Source organism: Aethalodelphis obliquidens, unplaced genomic scaffold (genome assembly GCF_003676395.1).
Source record: "Aethalodelphis obliquidens isolate GAN/ISIS:26980383/991018 unplaced genomic scaffold, ASM367639v1 scaffold20, whole genome shotgun sequence".
Classification (NCBI taxonomy): Eukaryota; Metazoa; Chordata; class Mammalia; order Artiodactyla; family Delphinidae; genus Aethalodelphis; species Aethalodelphis obliquidens.
This window is the reverse complement of record NW_020837964.1, coordinates 27,873,012-27,897,802: the sequence shown is the minus strand read 5'-3', so window position 1 is coordinate 27,897,802 and position 24,791 is coordinate 27,873,012. Positions and strand designations below refer to the sequence as shown.

Here is a 24,791-nt window from a genome sequence, read left to right as displayed (position 1 = left end):
AATTTTAATGTTGGGCCATTTATTTTTATTTGAAGCTCCTTATCACACTAATGATGAATGGAACGACAGTGCCGTTTGTTCAGGTTGTGGAGCCGTTTCTAAATGAGTAGCCTGGCATATTTCTCAGATACATCTGAGGATTTGAGCCCAGAAAGCTGCCAGTTTTCAGAGTATTTCCTGTGTTCTTGAAGCAGGAGCTCTTGGCACACAGGTGGGCAGCTTGATTAACAGGGGATGGTTAATTCCCACTGTTGTCGCCCTGACCCTTACGTGATGCTGGAAGTCTGCCCCTGCCATCCTCATCAACAGTGTCTCTGAGACAGATTGTGTTTTCTTCAATTACCTTTAGTGCTCTGCTATTCTTTATCAGCCAGAGGACTTACCCTTAAGAAAAATTCTTGTGACACTGTGGTGTCCTGGGTCAGTGGCAGCGCTTAGTCAGTGCCTCACTTCCTATTACAAGTTTGCAAAGCTGTATGGTATGCCAGCCCTCCACCTCCTTATTTCAGCCCTCCCTGGTCCTCCTGCCCCATGACCCTCTTATTTTCCCTTTCTGGGACAGGTTCAAGGTTAAGGAGGTGGATGCCCACTAAATGGAAGAGTTTTAGAAGAAATGTGGTTCAACATGTGCACTATTTCTGGATAGCTTCTAGGGAAACTACCTTTTCCCCTCACCTCTACCCCACCTCTCTATTCCAGCATACTTTTCTCTGTTCAAAATGCATAGCTTTCATGTTTAAGGTCACTAATGTAGCAAGAGAAAATGATTTTTCTCCGGGTATATTTTTCAATCCAGGCGACTTGGAGTGGTCCTTTCTGCCTGACCTTCAGTGGGAAGAAAACCAGATGAAAGACTGTTTTTAAAGTTTTTGATAGCCATTTCTTTTTTTGTCTTTACAATACATATTAGAAAAGAGATCCATTGATAGATGGACCAAATCAAATTTGCAAGATGTGCCACCCTTCTTCCTAATCATTTTTGTGGGTTTCTGTTCTCTTTTTCACATTTTAATAAATATTGGTCCACACTCAAACATCCCATTTGTAGAAAGGGTATATGATTTTTCTGATAGTTTCCCAGAGCTCATATATATGAATATTATCAGTATAAATTATCTGCATTGCGAAAATAAAGCAGGCATTACTAATACTCATACTCTTGGTGCTGCCTAATTAGATGCCAATCTGATTGTAAATGAAATAGCTTTTTGAGAAGTGGGCTTAAGCTCATGGGAAACCTGGTCTGCCAATTGAAGAATAATAGGCTAAGAATGGTTATGATTCAGTATGTCTCTATAAGTTGCTTTAATCTCCTCCTCAGAGGGGTTTTGGTTTTGCTTTTGTTTGGGTTTTTTTTTTTTTCCTTTTTTTTTTGGGGTGTGTGTGTGTGTGTGTGTGTGTGTGTGTGTGTGTATTTTCTGCCTTCCTTCTTCCCTTCCTCTTTTCTTTAACCACTCTCCTAGATTTTTTTTTTTTTTTTTAGTTATTTTTGGCTGTGTTGGGTCTTTGTTGCTGCGTGCAACGGAGGGCTTTCTCTAGTTGTGGTGAGCGGGGCTACTCTTCGTTGCGGTGCACAGACTTCTCACTGCAGTGGCTTCTCTTGTTATGGAGCACAGGCTCTAGGCACATGGGCTTCAGTAGTTGTGGCACGCAGGCTCTAGAGTACAGGCTCAGTAGTTGTGGTGCACAGGCTTAGTTGCTCCTAGGCATGGGAGATCTTCCCGGACCAGCGCTTGAACCCATATCCCCTGCGTTGGCAGGCAGATTCCTAACCACTGCACCACCAGGGAAGCCCCCCTTCCTCTTTTCTTTGTTTTCCTTCTTTCTCTTTTTTTCTTTTCCTTCTGAGTGCCTTTGTTTTGGCAACCTGCTGTGTCACCAGCAGATAGAAGTGAGGTTTGCCAGACATTTCAGTAGTGACTTTGAGAAGACTGATAGGAAACCTAATTGCAAAAGGCTCTGTTTTTTCTTTTACTGATTTGCTTCCTCATATGAAGATATTACTGTTTCTTAAAAAAATAGACACTGGGAGAATCTTACTTTTTGTCTTATCTTAGAGGCTCGTTAAATCTTAAGATACCATTGACTTTATAATCCGTCATTATTTTATGTACTACAAAGAAAAAGTACTTCAACTTAAGCTTTTGACATGCTATCAATTGTAATATGTAGCCTAATTTCAGAGGTTTTAAGAAGATATTTATCTTAATAAGCACATGAAAAGATGTTCAGCATCACTACTTATTAGAGAAATGCAAATCAAAACCATGAGTTATCACCTCACACCATTAGCATGGCTGCAATCAAAAAAACCCAGAGAATAGTGAGTATTGGAGAGGATGTAGAGAAATTGGAACCTTTGTGCACTGTTGATGAGAATGAAAAATGGTACAGCCTCTTTGGAAACATGCAATCGCTCAAAAAATTAAACAGTATGACCATCTGATCCAGCAATTCCATTTCTGGGTATGTATCCCAAAGAATTGAAAGCAGGAATTTGAAGAGATATTTGTACACCCATGTTCACAGTAGCACGATTCACAATTACCAAAAATTGGAAGCAACTCAAGTGTCCATGGATAGATGAATGGATAAACAAAATGTGGTGTGTACATACGGTGGAGTATTATTCAGCCTTAAAAAGGAACGAGACTGTATATGCTATAACATGGATGAATCTTGAGGACATTTTGCTAAGTGAAATAAGCCAGACATAAGAAGACAAATACTATATGATTGCACTTCCATGAGGTACCTAGAAGTGGTCAAAATCATAGAGACAGAAGTAGAATGGTGGTTGCCTGTTACTGGGGGAGGGTGGGAATGAAGATATTGTTTAATGGGTGCAGAATTTCATTTTTGCACGATGAAAAGAGTTCTGGAGATGTATGGTGGTGATGTTTGCACAGCCGTGTGAATGAACTTAATACCACTGAACTGTACACTTAAAAAGGGTTAACATGGTAAGTTTTATTGTTAAGTGCATTTTGCCACAATTAAAAAAAAATGTAGTGTGTTAGACTTGATGAAATAGGGCATGTTGCAAACAGTTGTCAGTAAATTCTTTAAGGATAATTTAAAATAGATTGCTTTTGCTCCACTTATGGAAAGATGGCAGATCTGGAGGGCTTTGAATTTCTGTTGCGCTTCAAGGGAAACCGTGTTCTTTGTCTTCTCATTTGGGTCATCTCTCTCTGCTCCTCTCCAACAGACCTTTGGCATGGCTGAGGAGTACCATCGAGAGTCAATGCTGGTTGAGTGGGAGCAAGTGAAACAGCGGATTCTCCACACCCTGCTGGCATCGGGAGAAGATGCCCTTGACTTTACTCAAGAAAGCGAGGTAGGTTGAGTCCAGAAGGTAAACCACGATGAAAACTGTGAGGTCAGAGAATGCTTGTCTGCTTGACTACTGACAGTCCTGGCACGGTTGATCACTGTCTCCTCCTTGAAACCCTCTTTTCATTGCCTTCCAGATGCCCACATTTGCCTGGATTTCCTCCAACATGTCTGGCTGCTTCTGCTCAGCCTCTTTTGCTGAATTTTCCTCAAATTCCTTGACTCCTAGGTGTTTGTGTGTCCCAGGACTCAGTCCTTGACCTGTTCTTGTTTCTTCCTCAGTCACTGCCCCATTGATCTCATCTGGGCTTGTGGTATTAAATACCATCTATGTCCTTGAAGACTTAAATTTATATCACAGCCCCAAACACCCCCAGACTCATTTTTCTAGTGGCCTTCTTGGCTGTACTCAGATGTCTCAGAGCCATCAAGCTAAACATGTTTAGAATTGAGTCATGGTAGCAACTGCCCTCAACTCCCTCCTGGCATCAACCTTCTTTTCTCAGAGTTTATCCTCTTCATAAAGGGCAGTTGCAGTTTTTCACTTGCTCAGATCAAACACCTCAGATTCATTTTTGTCCTCCCTTTCTCTCACCTAGACTCTCTTACATGTTGGCAAATTTACTTAACCCTGCTCTCAAAATATACCCAGAATCCAACCACTTCTTACCACCTCTGCTGTTAGCACTCTGGTCCAAGTCACCATCATCTCTTGTTCACATTATTGGACTAACCTCCTAACTGGTTTTTCCATTATCTATTGCTATGTAACCAATCACTCCAAACCGTAGTGGCTGAAAACAATCATTTAGCTTAGCTGCATTTACCAGAAATAGTTCAGGGTCTCTTGAGGCTGTGGTCAAGATGTTGGCTGAGGCAACACTCATTGCAGGGCTAAACTCGGGGAGGATCCACTCCCAGGCTCACTCACATTCCTCTTGGCAAGCCTCAGGTCCCCTCTGGCTCTTGGCTAGGGACGTCAGTTCCTTGTCATGTGGGTCTCTCTTGTGTTGCTCACAGCATGGTAGTTTGCTTCCCCTGGAGCAAGAGTGAGGGATCCAAGGAAGAGCTAAAGGGCCCCCAAGACAGAAACCACGGTCTTTCCGTGACTTAATCTTGAAAGTAATATCCTGTCGCTTTGCTTTGATCAAGGTAAGTCACTAAATTCAGCCTGTGCTCAAGGAGAGAGGATTAAACGAGGGCTCGGATCCCAGGAAGTGGGGATTATTGGGAGCCATCTTAGAGGTTGTCAGCCACACTGGTCTCCCTGCTTTTGCCCTTGTACAGTCTTTTCAACACAACAGCCAGAGTGACGCTATTAAGACACAGGCTAGATCGTGTCACTCCTCCGTTTGGGATCCTCCAGTGACACCCATCTCACTTGGAGTGAAAGCCAGAGTCTTTACCATGATCTCTTAAGTCCCTACCTGACCTGGTCTTGTTGCCTCTCGCAGCTCAAGTTATTCTGCTCTCCCTGTTGCTCTTGCTGCTCCAGCCAAAGAAGCTCGTTGCAGGTTCCTTGAACGAACCGGGTGGGCTTGCTTCTGCCTCAGGTCCTCTGGGCTTCCTGTTGCTTGTGCCTAGAAGGCTCTTCCCCCAAATAACTGCATGGCTGTCTCCCTCACTTTCTTCACATATTACCCAGTGCCATCTCAGTGAGGCCTTCCAGGGCCTTGATATCTGAAATCCAAACCAACCTTTCCCCATTCAGCACTTTCTATATCCCCTTTTCTTGCTATATTTTTCTTTTTTCTTTTTTTTTTTTTTTTTTTGTGGTACGCGGGCCTCTCACTGCTGTGGCCTCTCCCGTTGCGGAGCACAGGCTCCACATGCGCAGGCTCAGCGGCCATGGCTCATGGGCCCAGCTGCTTCGCGGCAGGTGCGATCTTCCCGGACTGGGGCACGAACCCGCGTCCCCTGCATCGGCAGGCGTACTCTCAACCAGTGCGCCACCAGGGAAGCCCTATATTTTTCTTTTTAGCACTTCTTCACTTTAAACCATTGTATGTGTTTTATGTCTTTGTATTGCTTACTGTCTCACAGTAGAATGTAAGCTCCATGAAGGTAAGGATTTTTGTTTGTTGTGTTTACTCATATCTCCAGTGCCTAGAAGAGTCCCTGGAACATATTAGATGCTCTAGAAATATTTGTTGAATAAATCATTTGGCCTTAGCTAACTTTGTGCTAACCAGAGTATTAGGGATATGTTGAAACAGTGTGATTTTAGAGTGGGTATGTTTAATAGGGTTTATTTTAATTGCCAGTGTTCATTGATTGGTGATGGTGCTAAGTTGAGGGGTTTCTCCTCTTTAAAATCTAATTCTTTTTTTAAAAAATAAATTTATTTATTTATTTATTTTTTGGCTGTGTTGGGTGTTCATTTCTGTGCGAGGGCTTTCTCCAGTTGCAGTGAGCGGGACCCACTCTTCATCGCGGTGCGTGGGCCTCTCACTGTCGCGGCTTCTCCTGTTGCAGAGCACAGGCTCCAGATGTGCAGGCTCAGTAGTTGTGACTCAGTAGTTGGGCTTAAGCCCAACTAAGTAGGGCTTAGTTGCTCCACGGCATGTGGGATCTTCCCAGACCAGGGCTCGAACCTGTGTTCCCTGCATTGGCAGGCAGATTCTTAACCACTGCGCCACCAGGGAAGCCCTAAAATCTAATTTTTTTAAAGGCAATGTATTCATATGACTCAAGAACTAAAGAACCCTGTCCCCAGAAGCTCATCCCCTCCCCACTTTGCCTCTCCCTGGAAGTAATCACTATTATTACTTTCTTGTGTAATATTTCGAGTCTCTTTATATGAATACAAGGCAATATATTATCTTCCCTCCTTCTTAAACAAAAGTTATTTTACTATATGCTCTGTTCTATATCATGTTTTTTTCACTTATTTATCCTGGAGATCTTTCCTGAGAGGGATTTGAGGCTGCATCTTGGGATCAGCAGGAAAGTGTGTCGTGCTTGATTAGTGATGTCTGCCCTTGTGCCAGTGGGAGCTGTGACTTAACCACACATTTACCACGCTGGTGCTGGGGAGAGAACAGCCCTGGGGTTCAGATCCTAGCTTCACCACTGACTAGTTCTGAGACCTCATCCAAGTTATTTAATCCTGCAGACATTTAATGTCTTCATTGGTGAAATGGGATTATTGGGAAGATTAGTGATAACATAAAGCACCTGACTCATAATGGGCGTCCCTTACTATTGTTTTAAAGTAAGTAGTTTCAGATAATTTGGAGGTGCAAGTTAAAAATTATAATGTCACAAAAATTATAGCGTTAGACATTTCAAGTAATATTGCCAGTGCTTCCTGATAAATCTTTTTACCAGAAGTTGTTTCTTAACTAGCTAGCATTCTTTTCTCATGGGAGATAGGACAACTAAGGCTCAGAGAGATGTGTAATATGCTGGTGAGATCCAGGACTGTTGGCTTCTAGGCCATCGTTCTGTTGAAGTCTGGGTCAAAGGTGGGTAGCTTGGCAGTGTGTCATGCCTGCAGGGTAACTTCACACATCCTGTATCTACAAATTTGCTCCTGATTTAAAAACCCAGTTTTTCTATTAAATTAGCCCCCCAAATAAATAGATGCTAAAGTCATTTATCTTAGGAAATTACTCATTAATGACCCTGTTCCACATTTCTTAGACTCAAAGATTTCAAAGAAGAGTAGAGTCTTTGGGAAAAAAGAGCTAATGTATAAAATCCTTGGCTAGCCTAATGTTTCTTTCTCAATTTCTTGTGAGTCTGGGCAGATAAGTAGAACAGCTCATGGTTTTATAAACTTCATTTTTTAAAATTGTGTTAATAGGTTGTAGTCTGTATTGGGATTTGGAAGTAATTATAAGCTGCTAATGAGATATTCTTTCTTGATTGCTCTTGTCTTAAAATAGACCAATCTATTTAGTAGACTCTGCTTCCTTGACCTCGAGTCCTCCCTCTTGGAAGGGAGTTATTGATGCTTTTGCTGTTGTCTGTTGTGACACCTAGCGGAGTGGATAGCTTTGCTGAAAAAGCTGGCAAATGATGCAGATGGTTCTTCAGATAATCCAGGGAACTGCCATTTCTGGAACCTTGTAGGTTTTGTTGTTTGTTGCTGTTTTGAACTTTTTTCCTGAAGTATAACATATATACAGAAAAGTATGCACTTCTTAAGTATACAGCTCAATGAATATACCAAAAGGGAACACACCCAGATGAAGAAACAACATTGTTGGCATCCCAGCATCCCCTGTTCTGTGCCTTTTCATTCACCACCCCTCACCACCACCACCAAAAGAAACACTGTCCTAACTTCTGATGTCATAGATTTTTGCCTGTTTTTAAACTCTGTGTAAATGGAGTCATATGGTATGTACTCTTGTTTCTGGCTTTTGCTTAACATTCTGTATATTGTTACATGTAGTTGAAGACTATTCATTCTCATGGCCAAATAGTATGACTGCAATCTGTTTATCCATTCCGATGTTGATGGACATTTTGATAGTTATCAGTTCTTAGCTTTTATAAAGAGTGCTATTGAGAGCATTCTTGTACCTGTCTTTTGGTGAACATACGTTTGCACATCCATTGGGCACATCTAAGCGGGCAATTGCTGGGACAGAGGGTACACATATGTTCAACACTGTTCCAAAACAGTTTCTTAGTGTACCCTCCCACCAGCACTATGAGAATTCTCTTTGTTCCATACCTTTGCCACACTTGGTATTTTTTGTCTTTTTCAGTTCAACCATTCTGGTGGATATGTGGAAGAACCATGTTTTTACAGGTTTTTTCCATGTAATTTTCTTTAAAATGATGGAAAGGTGGTATTATCTCCACTTGGGCAGGCACCTTCTCTGCCCTCTTTGTAAGAAACCGCAGAGTGTGAAGGCCTGAGACAGGCTTTGGAATTCTGCAGGCCTAAGTTCCCGGGGCTCTCCCGGGAACCTCCCTGTTCTCATCCTCATTGTAAAAGGCCTCTCTTGAAGAACCCTTGGAAGGAACGTAGAACGTGTGTAAGGTGCCTGGCCCAGAGCTGGTATAGAGTGCACGCTCAGCATATCGCAGCACTGTTTATGGTAGTGGCTGGTATTTGGTAAGCTACACACTATTAAGTTTATTTTTATCATTTTAATATGGATCTATCCCTTTTTAAGTGTCCCTTGACCTATAAAGTCACTAGGAATGAAAAAAATCTCAGGACATAAGTAGAAGAAATAATTAAAGTATGACTTGCCATCTAAACCATTCTTTCCTGGGCACTTTATTGTCAAGAATAAGGTTGTTGGAATCCAAAGAGTCATTAGCTAGGAAAGAGGCTTCCAGTCATTTTGAGCTGACCTTATATTTGAAGGAAAATGTCCAAATTTGGTTAATTTAATATGAAGAGAGGCTTGAGGCTTTTATTTTTAAGCAAAAATGAAGTAGGAGATGGTGGTTCCTGAATCATTTTTCCCCCAAGCCTTCCAATAACAGAAGAGCAACAACACGTTAGTAATATCTATTCCTGGCAAGTTTTAATAAGGGAAATGATGCTTCAGTAGCATAAATTCAATTTGGGAAGTTAATTTCCTTAGAATATCATTGAAGAAAAAGGTATAATTTTTAAAGAAAGGTAGGAATCGAAAGATTGTTAATAACTTTCCAGGTTGTAGTCTGAATAAAAATGATGTGCTTTGAAGCAAGAAAGAGACTCCTGGCTAAGAACTCCCATACCCTAGTCCTTGCGTCTGGCCTGTGGGGAAGAACACCCCCCGTCTGCGCTCCTTGCATGACACTACGGGCTTTGAGCATCGTTGAGAATCCTTGATATATCTTAGGCAACATTTAAAAGTAAATTTTTACCTAGCCTCAGTGTGTCGTGGCTGTACTGATATTAGACATAGTCAGTGGACGTTGCTTTAATGTATTGCTTTAATGTGTTGTCTGGAAAATGGCTCAGCCTAGCAAGCAATAGGCTCAGTAGAGAAGCTAAATTGTAGCTTAGTCATTACAGATAATGATGTGATGTGTGAACAGTGTGTGTTGAATGTAGTCTCTAATTTTGATCACTGACTTAATACCATATTTCACCAATTCCCAGTTACACATCTTTTCTATATTTTAACATCTCTGAAATCAGGATACACCTTAAATTCAGTGGTGTGTCATAGTTTGTCCGCATTTTTCTTTCCTAATGGTACATAAATAACATGATGCCTTGCAGTTGATGGTGTATTAGATTTGATGGAATACAGTAAAAACATAGACTGACAGTATGAGTTTGAAAACCCCAGACTAGATGATTCCAAGCTGTATTTTATGGCTCCCTGGTAGTTTCCTAATTTGTTTCATGTATTGGAATTTGAGTAGGATTTCAAGTATAGAAAGTGCTCAGCTGCTCTTTCAAAAAGAAGTTTAAAGAACACAACTCAACGGGCCCTTCATTTTGACATCAGGATATATCACATGAACACCTTCTTCTTACACAGCGTTCTACTGGTAGAGATAGAGATAGAGATTGTGAAAATTCAGCTGCTCTCCTCTACCCCCAACCCAAACATAACCTCTGACATTCTATCCTTCCAATTCCCTCTCAGGTATTTATGTGCACATTTATACGTATATGTCCATCTGATCAGTTTATTATCAATTTACTCCATAAACGGCACCATTTTATATAATAAATGATTCTACTTAGCATTATGTTTTGATTTTTTTTAACTTATTTTGGAGCTTTTTCTAGGTTAGTACATGTAGGTGTCTGTCATTTTTTAGTGGCCGTAATAGATTTCATTGTATAAATGACCCAAGTATTCTGTCCGTTTTCTCCATGGAGAATGATGCTCCAGAAAAGTTAGATGTCATTACCCAAGGTCACACAGTTGGGTTGCGTTTAGAACCTGGGTCTTCTGGTGCCCAGTCAGTGTTTTTTCTGGTAGTACTGGGCTTCTGTGTACAGATACTGTAGCCAACTATTGTACATTAATTACTTTGGTTCTGTTTTGCTTACATAAAGCCAAAACATTCCACTTGGAAATTAAAAACTCTCTTTCTTCTGTAGTATCATCACATTTTCTTTTTACTCTGTACTTGTTTTGCTAGAAGTGAGTGCTACATTCATTTTTCCCTGCCTGGAATGTGCTCTCCTTGGGAAAAGAGATTTATTCATCCCTGGATATGTTATATACAAAAGTATTGCTTGATAAAAGCTTGCAGTTCCCTCCTGCCACTCTCCAACCACATCCTGCCTGTTCAGGAATGTTCACTTAGAAAATGGCTGTTTGGGGAACACCAGGTACACTGAGAAGACCCTTCTCATGTCTGTGCTCCCAGAGACTGCTGTTTCTTCACATTATCTCCAGACTCCTGGGTGAGCCCCTTGTTGTTCTCTCTGGCCCTGCCTACCCATCTTCCCTGCCTTTCTGGTCTCTGATTCTGTGCTTCTGTTATCCCCACTGTGCTCCGATCAGGCCCCAATACAGAGAAAACCTGAAGAGTTTGGAATGTTATTCCCACACAGCATACCGGCGTCTCCTTTCCCCGCCCTCTAGCAGCTCCTGGCTTTGAAATTCCATTGAATGTTTGCTGGTTCCTCTGCTCAGGAATGTGCATGTACACATCCTGTTGATGGATAACTGACTTTGTGTGTGGTGAAATAGAGGCTCAGCCAAGGGCAAATGAAGGAAAGGTACGTTTGAAAACAAGGGCATTAGGCAAAATTAATTTAAATGGAAATTTGAAGGCCAAAAAACCAACTACTTTTTAAAATTAGGTTTTTAGTAGTACTGGAAAATATTTCTCAAGGCTGTTTATGTATATTTAGCTGAAACAACTGTGTCCTTGCAGAAGTGTTTAGCGCCATTCCCCCTCTCCTCCCCATTTATTCCCCCCAGTTAGGTTACTGGAATTAACAGGCTTAGTGCTCTGTTCTTTCAAGAGACTCGGGGATCATCAACTTTCAGAGAGTTCTGTTCCAGAAAGATGGCCACATTATAGAACAGTCCTCAAATGCAGTGTTACTGGGAACACTCAGAATTAGTCCAGAAATAGAAAATGAGCTGCTGGGGGATTCTTTTCCTACAAGGAATGTGTTTTCATTGTAGAGGAGTGAGATGAGAATTTCCAGCCAGCACAAAGAAAATATCTTAGATTATGTTTCTGTAGTGTCTATATCTATCCACTGTTCAACATCTGATTTAGTCCCATGTTCATTATGGTTTATTTTTTATTTAAAAAGTGGTAACAGCTAGCATTTACTGGTCAAATGTTGGACAGTGAGCTCTTTCTACTTATTCCTACTTACTCCTTGTGAAATAAGTACTGTTTTCTTCCCAGTTAATTTAAGATTATTTCACAAATCTATGAGGGAGATACCATTGCTGCACCTGTGTTACAGCTAAAGAAACCCAAGCTCAAAAGAAGCAATATACTCAATCAAGATCACATAGCTAGTGAGTAGTGGAGCCAGGATTTCTAACTGCTACTCTCTCTTGTTCTTCGATGGCCATCCTTGGACAGTTGCCCCAGGCTGCCCTGGCTGGCAGTGTGGCCCCAGGCTGTGGGCACAAACCACGGCTCCACTACTTCCTATTAGAGTGACCTCTGGCAGGGTGCTTTCTGTGCGCTTTGGTGTCTTCATCTGTAAAATTGTTATAATAAAAGTATGTATCTCATAGGGTTGTGGAGTTAATACACAGAAATTAAGACAGTGCTTGGCATATAGTAGTTGCTCAGTAAGCGTGTCTGTTGTTACTATAACCTGATGGTTTTCAATCATTTCAGATAGGAATGCTTTCAGCTGTGAGTAACAGAAAACTTGAGTTTCTGTAGGTTGAATAGCGATTTATTTTTCTCACCTAACAAGTCTGCAGGTGTGGAGAGTATGGGCCTTAATTCAGTAGCTCTGCAGTGCCATCAGAGGCACCTCCTTGTCTCTGTATACCACCATTTTTAGCACGGACACTTACTTTGGGCTCACAAGCTGATTGCTGCAGCTCTAGACAGCCTGTTTGCATTCAGGGGAGAAAGCTGAAAGGCCATGCCAGGCTCTTTTTTCTCCCTTTATCAGGAAAAGCAGAAACTGCACTAAGCCAGAATGTACTACCAGGCTTGTGCTTTCATCCGGTTGGCTAGAACCAGGGTTCATGGCCACTCCTAGCTGCAGTAGAGGCTGGGAAAGGGTAGTGTGTAGGGGTCAGCTCATGAGGACCTATTGTTAGAGTTTCAGAAAATTTGCCATCTAGTTGATACTACTTGGAATAGCTTGATTTCTGCCATGGTGGGAATATTTACACCAGAAACCAGCAAACGCTACAAGTCAAGTTCCCTTTCCCAAGCCAGTTGTTAAACATTTACCAGCACACCATTGGATATATTTAACTCCATATGCCAGAGTGGGGAGTGGCAGTGAGTAGAAGTGAGAGGTAGGGATGTGAAATGGTCATTGGGTCAGCCAAGCAGCAGCATCTTCCAAGCTTACCATTTGATGGAGAGAGTAAGATGCCAACATATGGAAAAGTTTATTAGTCCATTTTTTAGAAAGACTAAAGTTAACCTTTAGCTAAGCTTATTCCCTACTATAAACAAGTATGGATCAAAATTAGGTGTATTCTACTAGGTATATTAGTTATATTCTTAAATTTCCAATACATTGGTTTTTACTGTACTGTAGTGAGATCAAATTCGATATTTTGAACAGTAAACTGCTTAAAGCTCTTTTAATACCAATGATTGCAGAAAATCAGAGCTGGGGAGGACCTCTCGAGATTGTCTAGGACAGCCCCTTCATCAGCCAAAGGGAACCTGAGGCTCCAAGGATATGTGCTTTGCCCAGACGCCAAAGCAAGGGAGTGGAACAGTCCTCCTGGAACCCAGGTGTCCTGACAATCCAGTGTTCATTCTAGAACCTGAGGGTTTACAGCCCACCTTTCTGCTTCCTGCTTCTTCCTATTCTCTGTCCTGCCCCAGTGCATGCTCGTGTTGGTATCCCTTTTACCAGCTTTGGTGGTGCTAGGAAGTTTTGCTGCTATCTGTCATGTGTCTCCCAGGAAACCTACTTTAAACTGCTTTGTTTTAGATTTTAGAGAATAGAGCATTGCTTTTTTTTTTTTTTTTAATGAGAGAAGCTTGAAGAATTTGATCTTTGCTGCAGTACAGTACAAACTAATATTGGAAATTTAAGAATATGCCTAATATACCTAATTGGAACATACCTGATTTTGGTCCATATTTTTTTACAGTAGGGAATAAACTTAGCTAAAAATTATCTTTAGTCTTTCTTAAAAAAGACTAATAATTTTTTCCATATGTTGGTGTCTAACTCTCCCCATCAGATGGTAAGCTCTTTGGGAACAGCCTCTGTGGGCTGTCTTGTCATCCTGTGGGGATAGATGTGTACACACTGTGCATGTGGCAGGCAGGCACTTGGCAGATGTTTGCTGAATGAATGAATGCCCAACTTAGGCTGGCTTCATATCTTCAGATGCATAAAGTTCATCAGTAGCTGTTGTCTTAGTGTGGACTCTAGATAGGAAATGTCTGAATCCTGGTATTGTGACCCTATAAACTCCATTTCGTCAGCTATCTGATCTGAGTGATGGAAACAGGAGACCCACATACACCACAGCCTCACTGGTGTAAAGACATGGAGAGGGAAGATGAGGTGGACTGGGGGATTGAAACCGAATGTTACAAAGAGGTGCCTTTCCAGAAACAGTTACTGAGATATCCTTACAGCTTCTCCAGCCTCCTGTTATTTTTGAGTTGAGTCCCATGCCTGCTCCCTTCTCATGTGATCATGGTAAGAGAGTTGCCTTCTGTTGAAGCCCCTAAAAATCATCGTTTTGAGGAAGTCTGACTAGGAAACAGAAACAGCTTTGTTAAAGACAAACATATGTTTATAGTTTTTTTTTTCTTTACATGACTGAATGCTGTTCTGAACCAATTCTGAATGTGTGTTTCTGTACAGCCAAGTTACATCAGTGATGCGGGACCCCCTGGTCGAAGCTCTCTGGACAGCATTGAGATGGCCTATGCCCGGCAGGTGAGTGTGTTCTCAAGGAAGATCGAATCCAGGAAAATCCTCTATGAGCCCGCTGGGAAGTAAAAGAGAACACAGACTTCATGTGAAAGTCCAACCCTGAAAACAAGTTGGGTTTTCATTCAGAGGATGCGTTAATATTTTACCATCTAGGTCCCTGGAGAAGTCTATCAAATTGGGTAATAGAATGACTCAGGTTTGATTTAAGGAAATTGAAATCTGCCTCACACACTGACCAAGGCATCTCATTTTGCATTTGGCAACAGCCCATGTACAGTAAAGCTTTGAGTAACTGCACTGCTAAGTAAATGGAGTTCTGTATTAACTATCACCTGGTCGGTGAATGGTATTATCGGAAATGCTTCTTCACCCCGTTGTAGAGAGAAATTTTCTGAATGCTTTTCTGCCTTGGTAAGCATAATGTACTCACCATTACCTGATATTACTGTCCTGGAGAAGTTTATGATATTTGGGGGGTTGTGGTATATCATGACCATGCGATAGTTTGAGTATGGATTGAGACACTTTGTAGTAAAGCTCTGGGACTCTGTTGACTGAAACTGCCCTTAGGACAGTACATACCTGGAATTGACTTTTTGAATAAAGCAGTGCTGGCCACCTGTGTATTTTATTCTAATTTGCTGCTTTGCTGCACAAAGTATCAAGAAGGGGAAACAGTCTTGTTTCTTGAATTGAGGGTGGTGGGCTTCCATCCCGTTTAAATTGTCCTGCACCAGCAGTGACCAAGGAACATCTGTTCTGTCGTGACCAACTCCCACGATTCTTTTTCTTTTTTAATAAATTTATTTATTCATTTGTTTTTTATTTTTTTATTTTGGCTGTGTTGGGTCTTCATTGCTGTGCATGGCTTTCTCTAGTTGAGGCAAGCAGGGGCTACTCTTCTTGCAGTGCACGGGCTTCTCATTGCGGTGGCTTCTCTTGTTGCGGAGCACAAGCTCTAGAGCGCAGGCTCAGTAGTTGTGACGCACGGGCTTAGTTGCTCCACAGCATGTGGAATCTTCCCGGGCCAGGGATCAAACCCTTGTCCCCTGCACTGGCAGGCGGATCCTTAACCACTGCGCCACCAGGGAAGCCCTCCCGCAATCGGTGCCACTGTGGCCCTCAGCATCACCCAATTCCTTTCTTCCGTCCAACCTGGGCTGGGGTGGGGTGGGGTAGGTGGAGACAAAAACACGTGGTGGCTATAGAGGTGAACAGGGGGAGGGGAGAAACTGCTAGACCCTGTGCCTTTGACAGAGGGATGCCGTAACTGAATTATTTGGTGAGCTGATGGTATTATCAGAGATCCTTCTTGTACCCCTTGTTGAGAAAAATGTTCTAAATGCTCTTTTTAAGCCTCTCTCCTTCAGCGTACCACTGCCAGTTCTAACTCTAGGCATCTGAAACCAGCCACATCAGCTTCCCTCACATAAGTCCCCCTCCTTCCAACTCCCTCATGTTTTACTGCTGGGCCTTCATTTATTTTTTCTTCAGTTTTTAGATCTTCTTTTTCTCCCACACTACATCTACATTTTTTTAAATTTCACTTTCATTATGTGACTGACTTCCATTGCCACAGGCACCGTCAGAATTCAGGCCTAATGAAATTACAAGCTTTTGAGGAGAGAAACCATGTATCTTCTGTGTCTGTGAAGACTAAAACTTCATAAAACTAAGGTTTACTAGCACTCAGGACACTGGAATGTCATGTATCTGTTTACATGGCTATCCCCTCCAGTGGAGAGCAAATCTTTATATCCCATGTTGAACACAGTACCCCAGGGAAGGCTCCTCATAAATGCTCATGAGTGAATAAACACCACGTTCTGGTTTAAAAACCGTTTCATTTAATCTTTATAACACTCCTGGAGGCTGCATGATGCTCTCCCCCATTTAGAGTAGAGGGAGGTAAGGTTTGACAGGGTCCTGACTTGTCTAACATCACTACCTTGTTCAGTCCTCGGTAGAGCAAGGACTTCAGATGCAAAGAGTAGAACTTAATAGTTTTTACCATCATTATGTTGGTTTTTAAAAAATAAAATCCAAAGTAATATTGGCTTTTCCATTTGTTGAACGTCACATAGTTCCTTTTTCTTGAGAAAATTTTACTAAGGAGCTGGGATTCTTTCCCGAGAAACGGGTACTGCAGATGGGCAGCAACTGCTCTTATAAAACACGTGGAGGGCTGCGACCTGACAGTCCTTACTAAGTCCACAAGCCCTGGGCCTGGGGCCATTCAGTCCTTTTGCCAGAAAGATTACCAAATGTTTCCCTGGGTTCCTAGGAAGCAGCAGCAGGAGACCTTCCACTTTGGTCCTTGCTCTCTGGGACTGATGGTCTGCTGGGCAGAGCAATGCAGACCTGCCCGTGGGACTCCCCCCCCACCCCCGGGACCACCCTGCTCCCACTCCGCAGATGTTAGGAAGGCTGGGCTAGCGGCTAGCTTTCGTGGGTGTTGGTGCTGCTTTCTGAAGCTTAGGCACAGAACTGGGAAGCTGGCCGGAGGCCTTGCCCTCCAGGCAGTGTGGATAGCTCAGCCACTCTGAGGAAGGAAAGCTTCTGACCATTGGGCAGAAGCTGGTTTCAGAACTGCTTCAAGGGGTTCTAAAAAGAAAAGGTGAAAATAGAATTTGTGCGATTTACTTTGCTTTTCCTTTCAGATTTATATCTATAACGAGAAGATTGTCAACGGACACCTGCAGCCTAACCTTGTGGACCTCTGTGCTTCCGTCACAGAGCTGGATGATAAGGTAGCGCCCAGAGCTGACCCGAGGAGACATGTGGGGTCTGGGGTTCCAATGGGATTAGCAGCTTGCTGACTTGGCAGAAATGTGCTGAAGAGAAACTCTATGCCCTGGAAGAAGATGTTAACTGTTCTTCAGAGTTTTATTTTAAATAATTTTGGGGTGGTGTTTTTGTTTTTGTTTTTTGCGGTACGCGGGCCTCTCACTGCCGTGGCCTCCCCCGTTGCTGGGCACAGGCTCCAGACGCACAGCCTCAGCGGCCATGGCTCACGGGCCCAGCCGCTCCGCGGCATGTGGGATCCTCCTGCACCAGGGCACGAACCCGCGTCCCCTGCATCAGCAGGCAGACTCCCAACCACTGCACCACCAGGGAAGCCCTTGGGGTGGTTTTTTGATGATGATCCTATATATATATATAAAAATATATGTATCTTTATGCATCTGCAAAAGGCCCAGCAAAGCTGTGTTTGCTTTGAAGTTCTGTCAGGCTCCAGCTCCTCCCTGCCAGTTTCCCTCCTTAGACAGACTAACAGGCTCTTTCATGAGATGTGAATTGTAAAGGTGATGCGGTTTTCACACCAGTGAGCCCCTTGACTCAGGTGGGGTCTTTAAAAGCCACTTGGTTCTGTTCCTCTCTGACTCCCCATCTTTATTCCTGTCCCTCAGTTCTTATCCTTGGCCAATTTTCTCCCGCTGGGGGAAAAAAATTAAAAAGGGGATGGATAGATTGGTAGGTGGCCAGGAGGAGGGGAGAAAGGAGGAAAGGCTGTAACGGAAGCAAGCACTCGTACACACTTTTTTTTCCCTTCAAAAATGCTTTATTTTTTTTTAATAGTAAATATAAGGCAATACAAACCAATCTAAAGAAAATAAGAATTTATCTACCATCTCACCACCTAAAAAGGGTCACATTTAGGGTGGATTTTCTATAGTTTTTAATTTTTGAGGGAAACAGTGAAAACAGGATTTTCTCTTTTCCTTTGGAAAAGGTGTAAACCTGCTTTTTCTCTAATCGCTACTGTCTTCCAAGGATTCTTTATATTTTGCAAAGCATTCAGGGAACACATTTTTAGGAGAGGTTTACAGCCAGGAGGATTCTGGGAAGAGGGAGTCACAGCTGTGTGGTGGTAACACACAGGAGAGATCACCAGTGCCTTTCCTGGGAGGCCACAGGAAGCCATCTTTTGAAGGGAGTGAATAGGCAGGAGAAAAGGAGGCTGTGCCACTCACACGGTGGGGTAAGAGCAGTGGACCCTGGAGAGCCTCTGGGAGGACAGAACCTGTATTATTTAGGTTAAACTCTTATTTTAAGCCTTAAAAAACTCCAGTGACCTTGTAAGGACTGAAATGCAGCTACTTGAGTTTAAACTCCTAGAGCTTTGGATGATTATAAATGTATTCACTCTCTCTTAAGGGATAACCCACTGAGATTCAGTGTTCTTGTTAGTTTTATGTGGTCTTAGTTATGTAGGTGGTTATGTCAGACCTGGAATAGTAATTGATCTGAAAACCAGCTCGAGACGGGGGCTGCTCGCAGGGAAGACGGGAGCTGGCAGCTGGTTGGGAAGAGGTGCGTCTTCTGTACTGGGCTTGAGCCTGAGGACCTCAGACAGGACGTTAACCTCTTCCCGCTCCATGTCCCGCCTGCCTTTGAGTCAGATTGCCGTTAAGAACGAGGCAATTTCCCCGGCCCCACAGCATTGTCACATGCAGTCTCATTTATGTGCAGAACATCTCTGACATGTGGACCATGGTAAAACAAATGACAGACGTGTTGTTGACACCCGCGACTGATGCCCTGAAGAGCCGCAACAGCGTGGAAGTGCGCATGGAGTTCGTCAGGCAGGCCTTGGGATACCTCGAGCAGAGGTAAGGCAACGGCAGCACAGAGGCTGGCTTTAAAATCCCCCGAAGGCAGCCATTCTTGGGTTTCAAGTAGTCCTCAAGCTAAGTGCTGTGTAGCTGGTATAATTTAAACAAGGTTGAGCAAGTCTGAGAGGTGTTAGGCTGTTTTCAGAAACACTTCTCTACCAGAACTATTTATGCACCGATATAAAATCATTTTGAGTGGGAGCATTGAGCACTGTTAGGCTTTTCTTTTTCTCTTTGTCCACTCTCTGTCCCTCAGTACAGAGTCATGATTATTAGAGCACGATGCCTTGGGTCAGGATCCTTGTCCCTCCTGTGGTTCAGCCATTACTGCTTAGGCTCTTTGTTTTCTCTAGGCATTTTAATTTTCCCACCCAGCATTACCACCTTCAAACCTTAGGAAGGCCCCTTGATCCTTTGTTTTCCTTCTGGCTCTACTTGGTTAATCCTTGTGAGTCCAGATCCTTCCCGGCTGCCTCTGATTTGTGCCTGGGGTTTTTTTGCCATCTCCTCACTAATTGGAGTTGGTCACCAAGGGGTTTGTGGCTGTGCCCTTGTGCCCTAACTATTGTCCCCCTCGTTGGTAGGGCCCGTGCCATTCATCCACTCCCTGTGGACACTTCTTCTTCTGAATTGGCCAGCAGGGGTTGTCGTGAGCGTGCAACAGACCCTCTTTATTTCAGAGACAGGGTGCTGGGCCTCTCTCTGTTAGCTCGAGAAGAGAAAGCCAAGCTGAATATACTTGCTCAATTGCAGTTCTTTGCTGCTGAGCCCATGCAGCTGCCAATGGCCTTGTAGTGTGGTCACCCTCTGTCAACAAAATAATAGTTCATTAGGAAGTCAAGGTAATTCAGACCTGGTACAGCACAGAGAGAACAGGTTTTTATACCAAATACTAAATTAATTATATAATGGCTACACGAGATGAACACCATCAGACATATTAAACTCGCTAGCCTCCATTCTGTTGTTAAGAAAAATCTGGAACTCCAAATGGTTTTTTATTGCTTCTAGCACAGGGCACAAAGAGTTCATAAAGTATTATATCAGGCTTTCACTAAATTTTTGTAATGTAAATTTCTAAGTCTTCAGCCATAAAGAACCTAATGTATATAGTGGTATTTATTTGCTACAAGTCAGCAAAATATGAGTCAGAAGTTATTACAGTATATAAAAAACATGAGGATTTTAGTTTTTAACGTGTGTACATATATGACTGCTCGTGACTGCTTTTTCTTCAGTAAACCTCATCCTTAACGTTGTTGCTTGACTTCACCAGTGGTACCAGGCTGCAGTTTTTGGTTTTATATATGTAAGCTATCCCATTTCTTTTATTATTCTTTTCATTTAGTTTTTTTGGAATTATGTTGTTCCATTAATTCCTTTAGCAGCACTTGGAGCTATTTGGGAGTTTCCTGTGAACAACTATTGTATGCTTATTTTCTTTTTCACTCTAGTAGCATCACTCTCGGATGGCATCCTTTTTAAGATTTGTTGTCCCTTTTGATAAAGGGAATATTTCAGATAATTGTACTCACTAAAAAAAATATTTTTTCTAATGCTAATCCACTGACAGTGTAACGTACGTACAGTATTTCAAGTGATATAATACACCAGGTGGCAAAGTAGACCTGGTCCCAAATTATTTTTGGGGTATAAGGCTGAAAATATTGAGAAAACATAGCATTGTTTTGTTTCCTGCCACATTCCAAATTTGAAGCGAGGTACACATTTCTTAGCTCTCAAGGAATTTAGGCTCTGAGGCCCTTTCCAGCATGTGAGTTGTCTTCATTCGAGTTTGAAGAGACCATAGTGGGCATCTGTTTGTCCTGGTTGCTCCAGGACTGTTCTGTAATCTCTTTTCCAACCTCTGCTTTTAACTACTTCCAGTGATGGCGAACTCATTTTGCTAAATTGAATTGTGTTCATTTTTCATTATGAAAATACTACATGACTGTTACAGAAATTTTGGAAGATGCCAAAAAGAGGACCTGAAAAAGGGAGCAGTCCCCTCTCCCCCGCCCAGAGGCCCCTGGCACCTTGTTGTATTTCCTTACCCCCACACCACCCCTGCCGCCTTTTTGGACGTATGAATATTTTGTTTGATATGTATCTTTTACACAGCTTATGATCCAAATGTGTACAATATATGGTTTTATATAGTTTGCTTTTAAAATTTTTTGTCAGTATCATTTTTTATGACTACATCAATTTCCATTGAGTCTGTTTTCTGTAATTGACAGTTAGGTGTTTTTCTCTGTGTGTGTCTCTCTCTTTTTCTCTCTCTCACTCTCACTCTGTCTCTCTCAGTTGGTTATTATACTTAATGTGGTATAATATTAATATTATTATGTGGTTGAACATATGAAGCACCTGACTTTTTGAGGCAGTCTGTTTTGTTTTGGACAAGAAACATATTTAGAAAGTTCTTCAATGTATTAACCCCATGTTTGGGTATCTATAACTTGAACCATTTAATCTTAATATAAAAGCAATTTTAAAACACTGTAAAGGATTTTAAGAAACCTGCTAGCAAATAAATAAACAGGAAATGATAGAAAATCATTTGCAACCACCAGTGTGACAATGGGTTCAGCAAGGACCACCAGTGGAAACTATTGGGTGAAGGATTATTGGTGAACAGATTATTCACATGACCTCCAAGTATTACCCCATAGAGTACTTATTAATTACAAAGGGGGAAGGAGGTGCTTTTACAGTGGTGAAATCTGGTGGACAACACCTTTAACCAAGTGATCAAATTAAATGTTACCAAGAAGGGCAAAATGGTATTACCTGCCTCATTGTGGTGCTGTGTAGGTAGGGTTCTTGGCAAAAAAGTTGAACCTGAATCAAGTCATGAGAAACTATTCAGCTTGTGGGACATTTTACCAGGTAGCTAGTAGCCTGGATTCTTTTTAAAAGGTCAGTGAAGTATTTACAGATGAGGTAGCCACTGATTTCTATATTTCTATAACATTTTCAAATGGTTCAGAAAAAAAGTATGTGTGTTTGTATATGTGTGTATATCTACGTATATATATAGAGAAAAAAACATCATACAAATATTAACAATTGGCGAATCTAAGTAAAGGATATATGAGCATTCTTTGGACTATTCATTTTTTTAGGTTTAAAATTTTTTGAAATGAAAAATTTGAAAAGATCCCACTAGAGCATTAGGCTGTGAGCTGGAGCAGTTATTATTCTGCACATTAGCCCTTAATGCATTTGAAGTCCACTATTATATTGCTCAAGGGATTCTTTTGAGTATCCGCAGTGATGAGAAATCTTCACAGTGGTCCACTGCCCAATGAATAAATAATGTAGTTTGCTTCATTAAGCATGCACTGTTTCCTCTTCTATGTTAGGTTGAAATCCAGGCCCTTCCCTGTGGAGTTCACAGTCTAATGTTTGTGGGTATGGACATAGATACATGTAATATGTGTTTTCAACCTCCCTTTTTTTGCCTTTAAATTTTTTCCAGTTATAAGAATTATACCCTTGTGACTGTCTTTGGCAACTTGCATCAGGCCCAGCTGGGCGGGGTGCCTGGGACTTACCAATTGGTTCGAAGTTTCCTGAACATTAAACTTCCGGCTCCCTTGCCTGGACTTCAGGTATTGGCATCTTTCTCTATGTGATGAGTTACCTTCCCAGAGCAGTCTCTCTCGGATAGGCGTTTTCAGTTTAAATGAGGTTATGTGTGGGACCTACTATATGGAGAAGAGACCAGAGGGGGCAGGGAGAGAAGCTAGGAGACCTTGGGAGACTGGTGGTGCAGGAGTCCAGGTGATAATGGTGGTCGCTCAGCTTAGGGTGGAGGAGGGTGCAGGGGGATGATGTCATTGGGTTCTGGACATGTTTTGAAAGTAGACCCAGTAGGACTGTGGAAGAACTTGGATGTGGCAGAGTCAGGGCTGACTTCTGAGGTTGTTGGCTCAAACAGCTGGAAGAACAGAGTTAGATATGGGTCCTAGAACGTGCCTTTCTTCTCAGCTCACAGTCTAGTTACAGTCAGATACAGACCCTGTGCAAAGTGCTGAACCGGAGCTGTGTACCAAGGGTGGTGGACTGCAGGCTCCTGGCTTCATACAGGAGGTGAGGCCCACATTTGTGCTTAAAGAGTAGGGGCTTGCCAGCCAGGGGTCTGGGAAAAGGGTATTCCAGGAGGAGGGAGGAGCGTGAACAAATGCGTGGAGGCAGGAAAGAGTATCTGGTGTATCGGGTGTGTGGTAGGGCTGGACCAGCTTGGGGCCAGCTGGTGACGGCCTTGAGCACCAGGCTAAGCACTTAGGATGTAAATTGCTCAAAGGGGTTTAAGTGAGGAAGTGACACGATCAGATCTGGACTTAAGAAAGAGTCCTGCCGAGGGAAGGGTGGAGGGGCCAAGAAGGGAAGTCTGAGGTCCACTTTTCTGGAGGAGTTGGGGAGAAGGAGAGAGAGGAGTAACCACAGGGCTGCTGCGCAGGTGATGACAAAGCCACTTTTAGGAGAGAGAAGCTCTAGTGCTGGGAGAGTGGGAACAGAGCTGCTTTCCTAGATTCCCCAGTGCATAACGAAGCACGGTGTCCAAAACAAAGATACTAAGTGAGTGAACAACTAACAGGTGAATGGAAGTGCCAGAATCCATTTAGCTGATCATTAATGGTTAACATTTTATAAACTCAAATATGATGATAGTCTCTTATTGGTCAGTGAACGTCCTTAGCCTGAGTGCACATCTGTAAATTATCACAGAAGAACATGTCACCTGATTGCTGTGGGTACTGGGGTTCCACGGAGAACCCACTGGCTGTCTTTGAAGCCTGTGTACACAGTGCTGTAGAGGAAAGGCTCTCGAGCCAGACTGCCGCTTACCAGCTTACCTTGGAAAAATTATTTAACATCCCCATGCCTCAGGTTCCTAGTTTGTAAAACAGAGAGGAGGAGGCCATTCACGGTCCCTGCCTAGTGGAGTTGTGAGATTAAGTGACTTAATACAAGAAGAGGGCTTAGCTGAGGGCCAGCACATCAAAAGTCGTCAGTTAAACCTTTCCTCTTTTAGGATGGAGAGGTGGAAGGCCATCCTGTGTGGGCGTTAATTTATTACTGCCTGCGCTGTGGAGACCTGCTTGCCGCTTCACAGGTGGTCAACCGAGCCCAGCACCAGCTGGGAGAGTTTAAAACTTGGTTCCAGGAGTACATGAACAGCAAGGACAGAAGGTACAGTGAATGAGATGGTGCATCCAGAAGAAGCCACGTGGAATCAGCAGGGTGGCCCCCACTGGCGTTGCTCTCTTTTCCTTGTGCGTGGCTCCAAATAAGTTTCTGCTTGGGAGAAAAATGAAGTTTAGAAAGCAAGTAGAACTCTGTAGAATAACAGTTGAGAACATTAAAAGAGCCCCATTCCAACACCATGTGTACACTTACAAAGTCCCAGGCACATCAAGGATGCTTTAGTAAATGAAACTTTGTTGTATTACACTTCACTTGTTCACATTTAGTGCTTTTCCGGTTGACCCAAATGACAATATACGCTTCATACTCAAAGGCCAGAGTTAGAAGTTAGCAAACTTGAGATATAATCATTGAATTAATTCAGTAAGTTTTTTTTTTTTTTAGTTCTCTTGCATTAAGGAACTGCTAAGCATTCATTTTTCTCTGGTTTTTGTTAATGTAATAGGACTTAAGTTCATATTCAAACCCAGTTTCAATATACAGACATGTATGTAGAAGAAATAATGGTGGTTACCCTGGTTATACATGTGGAAAACCAGGGTTACTTTTTTGGCAGTGTCAATAATGCCGTGTCCAGAGATTGTCTTAAACCATAAGCCCTGTCTTGCTCATGTTAGAGAGTG

The 24,791-nt window shown here is 42.5% G+C and overlaps 1 protein-coding gene across 7 annotated transcripts in view; it reads left to right on the top strand.

The window, feature by feature from the left end:
- Positions 1-24,791, top strand: part of NUP93 (nucleoporin 93) — a 102,807-nt gene that overhangs the window by 66,254 nt on the left and 11,762 nt on the right. For all 7 annotated transcript variants that reach the window (XM_027119853.1, XM_027119851.1, XM_027119852.1 and 4 more), the window contains 6 exons: positions 3,212-3,340; positions 14,264-14,338; positions 16,996-17,085; positions 18,809-18,948; positions 22,436-22,568; positions 23,996-24,153. In XM_027119853.1, coding sequence (XP_026975654.1) covers positions 3,212-3,340; positions 14,264-14,338; positions 16,996-17,085; positions 18,809-18,948; positions 22,436-22,568; positions 23,996-24,153 — 725 coding nt within the window. The remainder of the gene's footprint in view (positions 1-3,211; positions 3,341-14,263; positions 14,339-16,995; positions 17,086-18,808; positions 18,949-22,435; positions 22,569-23,995; positions 24,154-24,791) is intronic.